This window comes from Gouania willdenowi, chromosome 19, assembly GCF_900634775.1.
Source record: "Gouania willdenowi chromosome 19, fGouWil2.1, whole genome shotgun sequence".
NCBI classification, from domain to species: domain Eukaryota; kingdom Metazoa; phylum Chordata; class Actinopteri; order Blenniiformes; family Gobiesocidae; genus Gouania; species Gouania willdenowi.
Window position 1 is genome coordinate 16,606,983 of NC_041062.1, and position 15,930 is coordinate 16,622,912.

General features: G+C 37.6%; 1 protein-coding gene across 1 annotated transcript in view; it reads left to right on the forward strand.

The window, feature by feature from the left end:
* The window catches only part of pemt (phosphatidylethanolamine N-methyltransferase), a 58,432-nt gene extending 43,137 nt beyond the window's left edge, over positions 1-15,295 (forward strand). Inside the window, exons 6-7 of the mRNA XM_028476842.1 lie at positions 4,929-5,003; positions 11,664-15,295. Coding sequence (XP_028332643.1) covers positions 4,929-5,003; positions 11,664-11,718 — 130 coding nt within the window. The 3' untranslated portion in view covers positions 11,719-15,295. The remainder of the gene's footprint in view (positions 1-4,928; positions 5,004-11,663) is intronic.
* The last annotated feature ends 635 nt before the right edge of the window (positions 15,296-15,930 follow it).

The following is a 15,930-nucleotide window of genomic DNA, read 5'->3' on the forward strand; positions in this document are numbered from 1 at the left end:
TTACACATTATTATTATTCATTTTGTTTACTCACAGGAGTTGAAAACAAATATTTTCTGAAAAAAAATGATGAAATTTAATTAAAAAAAACAAAGTGGGAAACAGAATTTGAAAAAATAAAATAAAATGGAATTTGGGGGGGAAATTATTTTTTTTTATCGTGCTTCATGTAAGTCCTATTATTGTTTGCCAGTTATCTCACCCTACGATGAAAGTGCAGTGCAGCTGAGAACAAAGCAAAAGCAGTGGAGAAAGAAAGAGTAGCTGGTAAAAGGCTCATGGACCAACAAAGAAAGCTGCTCTGAGAGGCTTGACCACACCATAAGAGGAACGAAACAAGGCACATGATGGAAACTGTTAAAAGGACTATAAAACCAGTAGCTCAGCAGCAGTGGCGTTAAGTAACAAAGCGAATAAATGTACAAATGTTAGGTACTTTTACTTTAACATCGCTATTCTTTGTATATACAGTATATATATTTTTATAGTTTTTCACAAACCACAACTTGAGTGGCATGAATAAATCTTTTTTTTCCTTGAAGAAAATAGTGTATTTTGCCTTGTACTCTTCAAAGTGTTCAAGATTACTTCATTTCTGTGTTAAAATAAAAAAAAAAATTCTCTTAGGTAGGATCGTAGGATCCCCCCAAACCCCCTATGATGGTCATTTTTTTCATGCCTTTGGTGTTTTCATGTCTGGATTTAACCTAAATTAGTTACAAGTTTACGGGTTGGAGGACGACAGAACATTCATAGACAAATGGAACGCTAAATATATCACAACTATAACAACTCACTAACTATACATATAGCAGAGGATGCACTATTCAATTCAATTCAATTAAACTTTGTTTGTATAGCGCAAATTACAACAAAGTCATCTCAATGCGCTTATCAAAATATAAAAGTCATAATAAGAAAGAAAAAACCCAACAAGATCCACATGAACAAGCATTTAGCGACAGTGGGAAGAAACGACTCCCTTTTAACAGGAAGAAATCTCCAGCAGAACCAGGTTCAGAGGTGGCAGCCATCTGCCTCGTCTGTTTGGGGTTAGTGGACAGAAGGACCAACAGAACAGGATAGAGAGATAGAGCCATGAACCACAGATCAGGAACTGCCATCATCAGCTTCACGACACCTGAAACAGAGAAGAGAGAAGGGCGAGGAGAAGGCACTGACTGCAGAAAAACATGATGCAGTATTATCGAGTCAGCCTGCCTTGGCCTTGGGTCTCACTCCCAGTGGCCTAGTCAACACTTATTGTAAAGGTGACAAATCTCTTCCCGTTTATTGGTAAGCTAACAGCGACTCCAAGGTCTGTAAATGCGACCGTTCACAGATGAGCCCATGTCCGTTCTAGCGGTTAAGGTAACGCTATTATACGGTATACGCTTCAGCATATAAGTAGGTTTTAGGTTTAGCCTTACTCATTAGAATACTCATTTATAACTTCATATCTGCCTAATGTTTACTAAATCTGCAGACAAATCTCATAAATGCTCATAAATATGCACCGTGTGGTGAGTTTGTGATTCAGCCAAAGGCAATCCACAATGTCTTGCTATTAGGCTAATACAGTTTATTAACACAAACATTTTACTCAACATGAAGCCCATGAGGTTTCATTTGAAATATTCAGGTTGCGCATGGATTTTTGTCGTTCCCATCATAGGTTTTGCTATTAGTCTCAATATCATTGGTGTCATTAATGTACTCAACAATGTATGAATGAGCAGAAGAATGTAGAATTTGCATTCTCTTATAAGGGTAACAGTGTGTTTTTGATGTATCTTCTAGTATAAGTCTTCAAGGTCATGTTGATTCTGGTAAATTAGTTGAAACAACTGGACTTGGAAGGTTTATTATATACAGTATTTGTTAGAGAGATTGGGTCTCAACCCCCCATCCTTTGCTCAATGTTGGCCCTTTCTGATTCTGGTCTATTTCACAACTCTCTCAAACCATTTATCTTCTGTGTCATTTCATAATCCATTTGGTAAACAGTTCAAATCCGTGTTGTTAGAGACAAATCAAACAAAGAACGCAGAGATGTATTTATTATCTGCAAACAATATATTTTTACATAAGATATATTTTATGAAAGACCCCCACTGCGTCTAAATGTGAATCTATCCTCTGCATTATAATTTGGCTTTTTGTGCAACAAAGTACATCCCAGTTTACAAAACGCAAAATATGTCCATGGCCATTTAGACATTTCCCATCTGTTTACAATTCAGATGTGTTTGAATTACAACCTTAAAGAAAGCTATTGTTGACTTACATTTCCAAGATCATGTCGTAAAAGCTCAAATATTCACACAAAAGACCAATCCAAACAATAGAAAGAGCTTTCCTGCATTCAGCTAGATAATGGATCACTGTTTAGTTTGACAAAAGCAAGTGGACAGTTACAATACGGATGTAACAAGCCTGGGAAACAAAGGCGAACAACTCCCAAATGCGATAACAGTCTTGCACAAAGAAAAGCATCTGAAAACTAAAAAATAAGATATCACTGTCTATTTTATTATTTGTATCAAAACCATAAAAATAAAGTATGTTTTTGATAAAACTGTCTGCCTCACCAGGAGAATAGAACATTAACACAAGCAATCACACAGAAAGAGAAGTGTGCCTTTGGCCTTTGTGTTTGAATGAGTGGGAGGACCAGTGTTCATAACATGACCCAGTTTTCAGAAAATATGTTTTCCAATATTATAAATCTAACCCAGAACTGGAGGGCTTTACATATATTATAATGTGTTATGACTACACTTATGGCAAAGGTCAGTAAAATTCCATATGCTAATTGACAGAAGGTGGACATTATATAATATAACTGTGTGTTTGAACTAAATCCTCAGTTTCTCATGTTATTGAAACTGATACCGTGCCTTATATAAATTCAAAGAGCAGTAACTGGATCACATGGTTACGCCTGGTGTCTTTTCTGTGAGTTCAGTATTTGCGTGTTAAGGCACTGTTAGCGCGACTGCAATTAAATTGGATTTGAATAAGCTATCCTTAATGGTACACATTTGAGACAGCTTCAAATCGAGGGCAAAGGGAGCCATTAAAATGTTTCACTGCAAAAACATTAAAGGGATATAACATTGTTTAACTTCTAACATAGAAACAATTAGATTAATTTCAAGCCCTCCTTAATAACTCCCTGTGAGCATTAAGCTTAAGGAGTTGGTATGACGTGGGTTAACGCCGTGTTAAAGGAGCATAGGGCAGGATTTGTGAAAAAATAAACATTCATTTTATTTCTTTTAATGCTAATGGTTGATGAAGCGCACAAAATTAAAGAGAATGAGCCCACACACATTTCTCCCTATTGCCTTGTGATACATTTTGTACTGCTGTTCTGGGCGCAAATTTCCCACGCAGTTTTGTGGACGTGACGTCAAATTATGCTGATGGTGACGTCAAATGATGCTGGTGCGCGTTCTCGCCGGCTTGGAGCAGAGTTTACTAGGACGGTTTGGAGACTGAAAGAAGACTTTTCTACCTATTGCCTTGAAAAGATCGTTTGTACTGCTGTTACGAGTAGAAACAGCAGTACAGTTCCGCTGATGATCAAATGACGCTGGTGTGCGTTCTGGATGTCTTAGAGAGGTGTCCCAATACCCGGAAATAAGAAAGAATGAGAAGAAGACAGCTTGGAGACTGAAAGAAGACAAGCACAGTGGACTAAACTACTGTTTGGTTCCACAGATGGATGCAGAGGCGTGTGCACAGGTCTTGCAGTAAACAGTCTCTTAAACGGAAAGTAAATACATAACCGTGTCACAGTTGGAGTGCGGATTGGGCCGTATTTTCTCGTCCGAGTCCGACCCGACAGTGAAAACCTCAGGTTTTTCTCATTTTTGTTTTTGTTTTAATGGTAAACAAACTGTTAATGTTAACATCAGATCAGCGCATGGGTAACAAGGGAAAGTGAAACAGAGACGCAGTGCACGCAAGAGACCCATCGGATCTATTTACAAAATCAATGTATCAAAGATAAGGATAATTAATGTTATTGTGCAGAAAAATGAATCCTCCGCTCCATCTACTGCGGATCACTGTTACAATTGAAGTTGCATTCAGGGCTACACCAGCTGTGGCTACAGCAGCAGGAAAGGAAGAACACTGCGTGCAAATGACACCATGTGACCGAACCCGACCACCACTTCTAAATATCTGGCCGTACCCAACCCGTCCGATGCCATCGGGTCCCCTCAGGGTTTGGTTGGGTGTCCATCCTCTCGTATCAGCGGTGTAAACAGTTGATACGGGCCCCGGCGGCGGCTTGGCTGATGGCTGCTAACGACCGTGGTGTCACTATGGAGTCTGATTTCCAGATCCTGCCCTATGCTCCTTTAATGCTAATGCTGACTAATGCTGACTGATGCTAGTGAATGCCTATTTTAATATATGTTAAAGTTAATGCTAATACTAATTTATGTTAATGTTAGTGTTAATGCTAATGCTAGTTAATGTTAATGCTAATGCTAGCTAATGTTAATGATAGTTATTGCGTATGCTAATTTATATTAATACTAATGCTAGCTAATGATAATGCTAATGTTCATTAATGCTAGCTAATGCTAATTCTAGTTAATGCTAATTTTAATATATGTTAAAGCTAATGCTAATGTTAAGCTGATGCAGTGGGGTTAGGGCTAGCACCTGCATCCTCAATTGCATTTTCTTCAGGAAATGCAAATATTCTTGTTGCACTTTCTAAGGATTTCTAAATTCTTGCCTGTGTTGTCTTTTGCTTTGGACAAAAGCATCTGCTAAATTACATTGTAGAATAGTTTGTGGGCATACATGGATGAATCTCTGAATCTAAAAACCACCACGTAATAGTCGTTAATCAAACACATGCAAGTTGTATTTAAACTTCTGGCCTTCTCTGGTTTTGTCTGCAGTGGTGCCAGTCCTGTTGGTCTCCTCCTAACTGCGCTGGTCGCCGTGGCCTATAAGGTAGCAATCAAGTTTGAGGGGTAAGTCTTTATGCTTTTAACAACTTCAATATGTTTATTTTTCGCCCACTTAAGTCAGCTGACAAGAATAAGCAAGTAAACAGGTGTGCTGAGTTCGATATTACTGTATCGTTCGATAATACTTTTATAACTATAACTATAACAACAATGCAACAGAATGCTTAGTTGGAACATATGCTAAAATAACTTTTACCCATTACTCCTGGAACCTAAAGTATTGGTAGTGCAAGTGTGAGTCTGAGAACTTGTAAACTTCAGGTCACCTAGATTTAATAATTTAAACAAATTAAATCCTATACATTGACTAAAAACAAAATCTTCCATATGGTACTTAAAATTCGCATAGTTCGTTGAAAAAAAATGTTTTAATTATGAGGTAAACACATAAAAACACCTTCAACATTCTAGTTAATATACCCTTTATGCAAACCTAACTCAAATATTTGAGGATGCAGGTGCTGGCTCACGTCGCACTGCATTAGCCTAGTGTTAGCATTAGCCTAGCATTAACAATAACCTAGCAATTGCTTTACCTTAGCATTAACCTAGCGTAAACATTAGCCTAGTGTTAGCATTGGCTTAGTGTTAGCATTAGCCTAACGTTAGCAATAGCCTAGCATTAACAATAACCTAGCAATTGCATTACCCTAGCATTAGCCTAGTGTTAGCATTGGCTTAGTGTTAGCATTAGCCTAGCCATTGCATTAGCCTATGTTAGCATTTACCTAGCATTATCACTAATCTGGCATTAGCATTCACCTAGCAATAGCAACAACCTAACAATAGCATGTCCCGATACCCTTTTTCCAGAATGAGTTTGAGTACTTTAGTGATGCAAATATAGCTAATATAATGTTCTCCATCATTGCTTTTTTTCTCCAACTTTATGTAGAACATAACATCGTAACTAGTGGTGCAACGGATAAAAAAACTCACAGTTCGGATCGTATCATGGTTTCGAATCACAGATCGGATGATTTTTTGGATCAACAGAAAAAAGTAAAAGACAAAACTGCTCTCCATTTATTTTGTAGAACACTTAGTGAAACATATATCTGCTCATTAAATACAAATAACATTTACCTTAAGGTGTCAATCTAATGCTAAATAAATGTTGAATCATATAAAAATAAATTAAAGTGCAAATAAAGCATGACACCTTCATCCTTTATTTTTTTATTTATTTTTTTTTCATCCTTTAAACAGGTATCTGTATGGGGAAAAAAATTAAGACATGACACCTTCTCTTTTTAAAACATAGAGAGTCAATTAAAAACTAGCCTATGCCCATATCATCAAAAAAGAATGAAAGAAGGAAAAGAAATCACATCTGAGTTTATGATTTCAAATTCTTACAATAGTCAAGGATGGCCATCTGGACTCGAGGCCTTTACTAATGAAGTTTTTTTTTTTTTTTTTCCGTCAAGCAATCCGCGAACCGTGGAAAGAGATCCTTGCGGATCATGGATCAATGATGATCCGTTGCACCACTAATTGTAACAGCGTAACATAACACACAATCGGACCAGATACTGATACCAGTATTGTGTCGAAAATCCCTCGTCTTCAAAGATTTGTCAGGTTCCTATAATGTCAGAACTTTTCAGGCAGACTTACACACTTTGGGTTGTATCTGACCTACATCTGATTATCTGTGCCTGCTAACACCAACACCACACTTTTGTCACTTTATCAATTTAGGAAATATATCAAACATAAATGTATGGTATAATGTAAACCTTTTACTAGTACATGTACCCTTTAATAGACTGTAGAACAATCCAAGTCAGTGTTGGTCCTCATAATTCAGAGATTAAATTCATTGTTATTGTAAATATTATTTTATATTATTATTATACATTTTTGAATAAATAAAGGTGGAATACTTGTGTTTTGTTCGGTTCAGTACGAATGCTCACAGTGTATTCTAATAACGCTATAAATCACATCTAGCGGGCACAACTCTTCTTAGCGTAATGTGGTGCTAATATGATGATATTAATCTGTGATGTTGACGATTAAGAATAACATAATTTGCATACTAGAGAAGCAGCCTGCTATCTTCGTCCATATGTGTCTCAGCCTTTCCAAGTGGGAATAAATACACACTTGAAGGCAATAATATCTTGATGCATTCATGGCCATTTCAAAATCCATCTTATTAACCAAGCTTTACCGACACCTGTCACTGCTGTGCTGGGCTGCCTTTAGGTCATTTGTCCCTGAACTGTAAAATGTAGGAATTGCAAGTGTCCCATTATTCCTCAGTGACTGTGAGCAGGTTTTTCTACTTAATTTGTCTTGACTCCTCAGGCACAGTTTAAGAGAGGGAATCTCATTAAGGTAAACTTGATAGGTTTCCAATGGCAGAGTTGGTTGGAGGCAGGAATCACACAGTGAGAAGAAACAGGTGTGGAGTGAATTCAGAGCACGGCTCAGAGCTTTTTTTAGCTCCTGACACAGTGTGTGACATAAAGGTTATACAGGGAAGAGGTAAAGTAGCGGATGTGGGCGGGGCATAAACTGTTTCAGCCTTTGTTATTGACTTAATATTTGACATCTTATACAAAGACATTAATATTCTACTGTCATTCAAAATATTTGTCATCGGTTTTTTTTAATCATGTTTAATATTTGAACTAATCTTTATTAAAATAAATCAAAGTACCATTAAGAAAATATATAATTGAGCAATAATCTGAGGTCTAAACAGTACTGATGATAAGGCCTACTCAAGTACTGTTACTTGATGAAAATTGTACTCAAGTACAAGTAAAGGTAAGTCATACATAAAATACTTAAGTACAAGTAAAAAGTAGCTCAATTAGATAGTACTCAAGGTAAAAGTAAATTACTTTCACCTCCAATGTTTATTTTTTGGTAATGAATCTGGCCACGGTTCCCTCGCATACAGTAAACATCTCATGTATAAACTGTTTTTCTTTTCCATCTATTTTCCATGTATAAAATGAAAGGTTTGTCAAATTATTTTTAAAATAAAATAACACCAATGAATTAAATTCTACGTATATAGAAACATTTTTAAATCTAAAACTAAAACATGTGTCATGTGGGGAACAACATAATTAAATGTAAAAACCACAACCTGAACCCAAGAAAGAGGCTGGGTGTTGATTTAAAAAAAAAATGGAATGACTAAGAACATATGCATTACGTTAAATGAAACGGCAATAAAAAAAAAAATAATCACAAAAAACAATGATTTACTCAGGAACAGTTGGGTGGAGAGATGTCACTTTACTTCTTTTAAAACGTACTTAAGTACAAGCATAGTAACCTGGCACTTGATATACATCTAGAGGAAGCTCTAGGTTCCATCTATGGTTAGCCTGATGGGAAGTTATAAAGAACAAGAACTGCTCATGTCACTCCCTCTCTGTCTGATGCTGTGCTACCATGTGCAAGTAGAAGCCAATTCAAGTTATCTTTGGTCGCCTGGGTCTTCCATGGTTTTTCTGGGTCACGATGTCATATTGGCGACTAGAATAATCTGGAGAGTGCTTGATTGGACTCTTGGTGAACGAAGGCATGGTGAAAGGAAGGAAGAGACACACGTCTATACTGCAAATGATATCGCTGAAGAAGAAAGAAAGAAGTCCATATTGGTCAGTGTGGTAGGAGCACAACTTTATAAGAAAAACCTGGAGAAAAGACTTTTTGCACCACTTTAACCCCAAAACATGTAAAATTGTCCAAAGATTTAAATTGTCTGAGCATGTGGCTGAGTTGAGGAAACTAGTACAAGACTGTAATTATGGAGAGACACTTTCACAAATGTTGCGGGACAGGCTTGTAAGTGGAATAAATGATGAGCGTGTACAGAGAAGATTATTGTCAGAGACTAATCTGCAGGACTTATTACACGTTAAGACAGCAACCATGTCCTGTAATGCAGTGAAGACTGGTAGAGCAGAGAGCATGGAGTGGAAGAGCAGAAATGGATACAGGTTGCTATTGCTGTAAAGGGAAACATGCACCTGAAGACTGTCGGTTCAAAATGTCATGCATGTGGAATGACTGGACATATAGCTCGAACCTGTCGAAATAAGAAACGGTCAACTGTTGGAAAGAGAACTGACGTTGCACAATAGAGAGAAAAGTTCATTATTGTTCTCCCAGAGTGGCAGAGGGGAGCGATGAAGAGGGAAAAGCATTCTCCTTATACAGCATGCTGGGTGAAGATGAAGAGAAGGGGTGCCACCTTACAAGATACGAATGACTCTAAATGGTGAACCAATTACCTTTGAAGTGGATACCAGATGTGGACTGACCATATTGAAGATGAAAACCTTCCAAGAAAAAGTAAAAATGCTCCTCCTTTAAAGAAAACCAAACTGAAATTGAGAACGCATACAAAACAAAAGATTCCAGTTCTGGGAAAAACATATATGAAAGTTAATTACAAATGGCAATAAAGGATATTGCCCATCATAGTAGTTAAAAGCACTGATCCAAACTTACTGGGAAGATGGTGGCTAAAGCATATAGAGGGTTCACAATCGGCATCACTTTCTGGGCAGTAACCCGGATGCGCGGCCATGTTGGAGGTAAGCGGATGTTGACACTACATGATGTACTCACGGAGGTGTACTCTGTGATGGATAAATCACAGAAAAGCTCCTCAAAATTCATGTTTGCATATACACCAGTAACAACTGGTGCAACAACAGTGAGCTAGTTAAACTGTTGTAAAACGCCATGTTTTTCACGGTCTGACCGATTAGTACAGCCAAAAACACGGCAATAGTTCACTATTTCCTCTCAAAATTCGGGATTTGCTTGTATGAGTGCTGTTTGTAAACATTATTGTAAGCTTATTTCCAAAATGGCGTCTTCCGGGTTGATGACACGCCGTGAAAACCCCATTATTAAAGTGGACTGAGATTCTTAATAGGACTGGTTGTTAAAAATCCCTAAATATTCTGCAGGACAATTGGGGTATTCTTGGGTGGGGTGAAATTTAGTAAAGATTGCAGGGCGCCACCCCTACAACGCATCGTCAGTTGTGTGCCCCGACTTCATTGGGTGTTTCGGCCGCTTACCACAATACACCCTCTGCCGAGGTTGGCCCACCACAGGCTGATCAAACCTGGGTGTGCGACATGGTGGCGCCCAGCGATCATCATCCACCATCTTCTCTTGCCATCATTTACGATTGCCTTCGGTTGGGCCTGCCCTCTAATCCCTACTTCCTTCAGTAGCCTTGTGGTGGAACTAGCTACAAAGCCTCTACATCTCACCTCCACAGGCCACACCTTCACGTTCCAGCCCCGCCCCCCTGCTTCAGCTGCTGGAGAAGGTGTATACTGCGCACCAATCACAGCACTTCACACTGGAAGAAGTGCTACAGAAGCATGAGGGAGTATTTAAAGATGAACTGGGGACTTTAAAAGGGTTTAAAGCTACTATTCATGTACCTGATGACCCAGATCTGTCCCTTATGTCATGAATTGATCGACGGTTAAAAGAAAATGTCATTACGCCAGTAAAGTATTCACAATGGGCAGCGCCTGTGGTTCCTTTGTTAAAGCGAGATGGTACATTTAGACTGTGTGGATATTATAAAATGACTGTAAACAGAGTCTCCAATCTAGAACAATACCCTACACCTAAAATAGAGAATTTATTGGCTGTGTTAGCTGAGGGAACAAGAACTGCTCATGTCACTCCCACTCTGTCTGATGCTGTGCTACCATGTGCAAATAAAAGCCAATGCAAGTTATCTTTGGTCTCCTGCGTCTTCCATGGTTTTTCTGGGCCACGATGTTATAAGAAGTAAAATTACTGATTTAGAAATAGACTAAAAAAAGTACAAGTACGCATAAAAACAACTGAATTACAGTAACGTGAGTGCTTGTAATCCGTTACTTTCACCTCTGGCAATAATGCTTCTCACTATTTTAGTGTAAGCATTCAAAGAAAGAAATAATGACTTTTGTGCTGAGATAAGAATTTAAATAATCACATTTTGATTGTTAAACAGTTTATCTACCAACAATGCTGAATTTTGTTGACAACATGAAAAATAAATGCTTTTATGGACTATTTGGATGTTTTTTCTGGATACAGTTTTGCATCCTAAAGCTTCCAGCTACCATTCATCACCTCTTTTAACACTGATTTAGACACAATTTTTGACATTCAAGAAGTATTTTGAAATCCGGCCACTGTACATTTTCATCCAAAAACCAAAAAATATTCCAAAAGGGAATTTTTGGTTTTCGATTGCCACTAACACGTTCTAATTTCATCGGATTTTTCTTTTCTCCTCACTGATGAACATGAAAAATGAAATAGTACTCAGCAAACTACCTCTATGAATGTCCTATGGCAACAGTTGGTATTAAGTTTACAGTAAGAAAACCTCACCACACGGTTCACTAAGCACTCCACAGGTTCATCCTATAACCTGAATTGCAGTCCAAATTGTGCTGTTGGCTGTGTTTGACATTAAAGAGTCATTCAAATAGGGGATCTTTCATGTGTAACAGAATGCACAGACACATAAAGGTATCATACACACACACTGGAGCGCCATTGAACGCTCGAGTGCACACCCTGGCTCCTGGCACAGAGTGGTACGGTGCACTAGTGTCTGGTTTATTGGCCTCTGCCGTGTTTGTTTTTCTGTATTTGCAGACCATTCACCGAGAGGATCTATCAGCAGAGGAGTGTGCGGCAAAAACAGGAGTGAGCAACCGCTTCCATGATACTTCCCTGTCCTGGCCCACGATTCCCATCTGTTCATGTGCACAGACAAAGGAACAAATGCATACGAATACTGCTCACAATGAGTCATATCTTACTGTTGGAAATTCTTCTTGGTGTACTTAGATATTTTGATTCTAAAGTTTATTGTTTTTGTTTTTTGTCCACTTATTTGTCTCTGGATTAAACAGGTTGCTTTTAATTGACTTGTGTCAGTGTTTAGTTTAGACGTTTGTACAGAGTTATTCAAAGTAATGTATGTATAACATTCCAAAGAAAATTGGGTAACACTTTACTTGACATTGTATACATAAAGGCTGACATTATGTGTTGTTCGTTACCCTAACCCTAACCTTTCGTTACCCGAACCCCTAACCCAGACATAGGCCCGGGGCCACCAGTTGCCTAATTTTGAGCAGCCCCTAAATTAAATGCACAGGGGAATCAGAGAGTTAAAGTCCTACTTGTGGAAGCAAAGTTTGAGTTAAATGCAAAGCATCCCCACTGAAGTAGAAGATTATAGCAACATTTTAAGCTATAAATTGTAGCTGTAGCTGCAGAATTAAAGCTTTAAGGGCAGTTTTACTAAAAGTAAATAAGGAACAGCTGATACACTCGAGCAGGACTAATCAAGCACTCAAAGGATTGCATGAGCAGCCACATTTGCACAAAACCTTGAATTACATTAAAAGTAAGACAGTTATCATTCTAAAAATTAGATATGATTGTCACTAAGGAGCAGAACAATTTGATCTTTGAGTGGTGTGAATCGATTAAGATTTGCATTAAATATGAAAAACAGAGTAATTCCCACAATAATAAAGAAAACTGATCACAATTACAGAAATATACACTAGAAAAAAAAAAAAAAAAAAACTAGAACACAAAATTGGAAAACAAATTAAAAAACAACAACAAAAACACAGGAAATGTATACATGCTGAAATATCGCCAAAATGACAAAAAAAATTCACAAATTGACTCATAACCGATTAAACAACAACAAACGACAAATTGAAAGAAAATATGTAAAATGACTTCAAAAACACACAAAGCAAGAGTAAAAACACACCAGACAACAACAGAACGTGCAAAATGAAAAAATAAAAAAATAAATACACAAAACAACCACAAAGAAATAAACAAAACAATAAAATAACCCAAAAACACATAAAATGACAACACAAACACACAAAATCATTGTTAGCAGTCAATTTTCTAAATGCTGACATGAATGTTGATAATGTGGCCCTCAGATCATAAAATCACAATTTGTCTGGCCCTGCTGTGATAAAAGTTGCTCCCCTCTGCCCTAACCCTTCCTAACCCCATTAGATCCCTCCACCTAACCCAAAAAATGCCAACATAGCTCCAAAGGTGTCATAATTTAGGGAATGACACAGCCTTCATGACACTTTATTCATGCTAATGACAGCGTAATTTGTCAGCCTTATGTAGAAAACTTTAAATAAATTGTTACCAAAAATTGTTGGTGATACAATTTTTTTGTGTTTTGTCTTTTTGTTTATTTTATTTCTTCCACATTGTTTTACCTTTACTTTATAGAAACATAATCATATTTCAAGTGTAGATATCTCAGCCCCTCCGAATACAAAAATGTAATTAAAATCCACAATATTAGCTCAGTTCTCCTGTTATATCGCATGACGGCAGGCATTTTACATTTGTCATTGTTGAAAGAACTCTGTTTTTGTAAAATCTGGCTTTTGTTTTTAATTGTTTCATGAAATTTCCTCAAATTGCCCAAATCAGTGAAATTTAAGTGAAGTTCCTGTGGCACATTTAACTGCCCCATCTTTGGCCCCTGAACTAAAACGAGTTTTAGCTTAACTTAAACAGATTATGGTCTCAAAGCTAGGCTAGGCTAGGCTAGCATTACAAAATGCTTGGTCAGTTAAGGTCATCTATGATCATGCTGTTCTTGGATGGTTCCTTCAAGGAAAAACAATTCACAGATTGCTCTTTATCACAAATAATGCTTAGAATTATTGATCAATAGGGCAAAGGGCAGTTGCTCAATGCTTCCGTTCACAACAATAAACATCGGGGATCCTGAAACTGTGGCGTAAATGGATTAATCTATTGTTCGTTGCGTGTCACTGCCAACAAGCATTCCTGGTTTTTTTGTGCTGCTTGGAAGGGATTTTAAGTTACATGTAACCCTTTAACCCTGAACCCTTACAACAGACATAGGCAACTGGGGATATATGAAAACATATCCCCAAAAATGTGTACTTCAAGAAGTTAGAAGGAATATAAAGCCCAACACAATACACAAACGAACTCCCAAAACACACAAATCGACTGCGAAATGCACTGAGTACATAAAAGATTTCAAAAATACACAAAATGGCGATAATGACGGACACAACAACCACAAAGACAACAATGCATTTACATAATAGCTCCAAATACACACAAAATTACACAAAATGACAGGAAAATACAGAAAGTGACCCCAAGGGCCTATGCTACCAATCTAGATTAGATCCATCTCCGTTAGCTGGCTTAAACTAACCAAACATTACCTGTCAGACAGGAGCTGTACTACAAACGTTGATCAAAGCACGCTAATTTAAGCCAAGTGTTTTCAGCCTCGGTACGTGCGCGTTCCCATAAAAGGGGTGGAGATTGCAGCGTCTGACCAATCAATGGAGAACCTGGCAGAGCGAGCGTCTTTACAGTGAATGAAGGAACAGCTTATCATCTTAAACAAATATAACGAATATAAATCCATGATGACAGCAAAGGGCAACGGTGGCGGAGCTTTTATGCTCACTCAGATCCACTTCATAACTTTATGAATAACTAAAATCCATAATTCAGACCAAAGACAACACTGTTGTTACAGAACAGGCAGTAATAAAAGAACCCAGACAGAAAGCTGCCGATACTGTTAATGTGTAAAAGCTCTCTGATCAGTTTCCCTTTATTACAGCACACACGTGTTTTAATTCAAGACCTATTTATCACACACACACAGGGATGACAGGACCATGTTTAACTGTATGTCCATGTTGATGGTGTCAGCCTCAGCGTTGAGTGAATGTATGAATGAATGAATATATAATCTATGAATCATATAGAAATCTATATCTTTCCTAAATGATGCCATCAGAAAATGAAAGGATTGCATTTATCAATAATAATCTTTCTTTGCTAAACGCAGCTGTCAGATCTACACCAACCAGGATCTTCTATCGATGGACAATGGTCGTTTTCTAAGAGATCTGATCGGTCAGGAGGCGGAGCTTTAGCGCTCACTAAGATTCTAGCCAGAGCCAAACCCTGCTGCCGACCAGGTTAACCGTTCAGCATTAATTGCAATAGGGATGAAGCTCCAGCGAGTTTCGTAGTTCAGCACACGCCGATTAAATCCCGGACGTTAGCGCGATAAGAGGTCATCTAGATTCATAGTATAGGTCCCAAAAATGCCCAAATCGATCATATAACAGGGGACGGGACCTAGATAAGCAAACTGCTTCTCTCAAAAAAAAAGAAAAAAAAGTGAATGTAACCATGTCGTAAATAAACTGAATAAATAAAAAATAAATGCAGTAAATGATAGAAAAATACACAAAATTACAACAAGAACACAAAAAATAACAAAAACAGATACAATGACTCCAAAAACACAAAAAAAACACTGACAAAGACCAAAAAAAAGACAGTACAGATGTATAATATGGTATATATATATATATATCGCCTTCTGGTTTTAACCATAGAATCATTCATTTGTGAACCCAAATATAAGTCTAGATATTTGTATTTATTTTGTTGGTATTTCCCAAAATATAAACATCATTGGCTTCTGCTAAAGACTATTAATATACATCGATCGTTTGGGATCGACTGATTCTAGCATGTCACCATGTGGCGTAAAGATATTGTTTTGCTTGCACAGGGTTGTGAGTTGGGTTTTATATTTTTGCTCTAGTTTAGTCGTGTGTTGGTGTCTTCTCTGTCTGTGTTTTGTGGGTTTAAAGCCATTCTCTGTCCTGTCAGTGTGAATACTTTGATGTACGGTTTGGTAAAATCGTGTTCAACGTGAGTAAGTAGACATAGACTGTGTTCGAAATGGCATACTAATGTACTACTCGTACTAAGTCTGACGTCAAAGTTAGTATGTAGTGCGTTCGCATTAGATAGTATGAAAAGATTGAGTGCGCGAGAA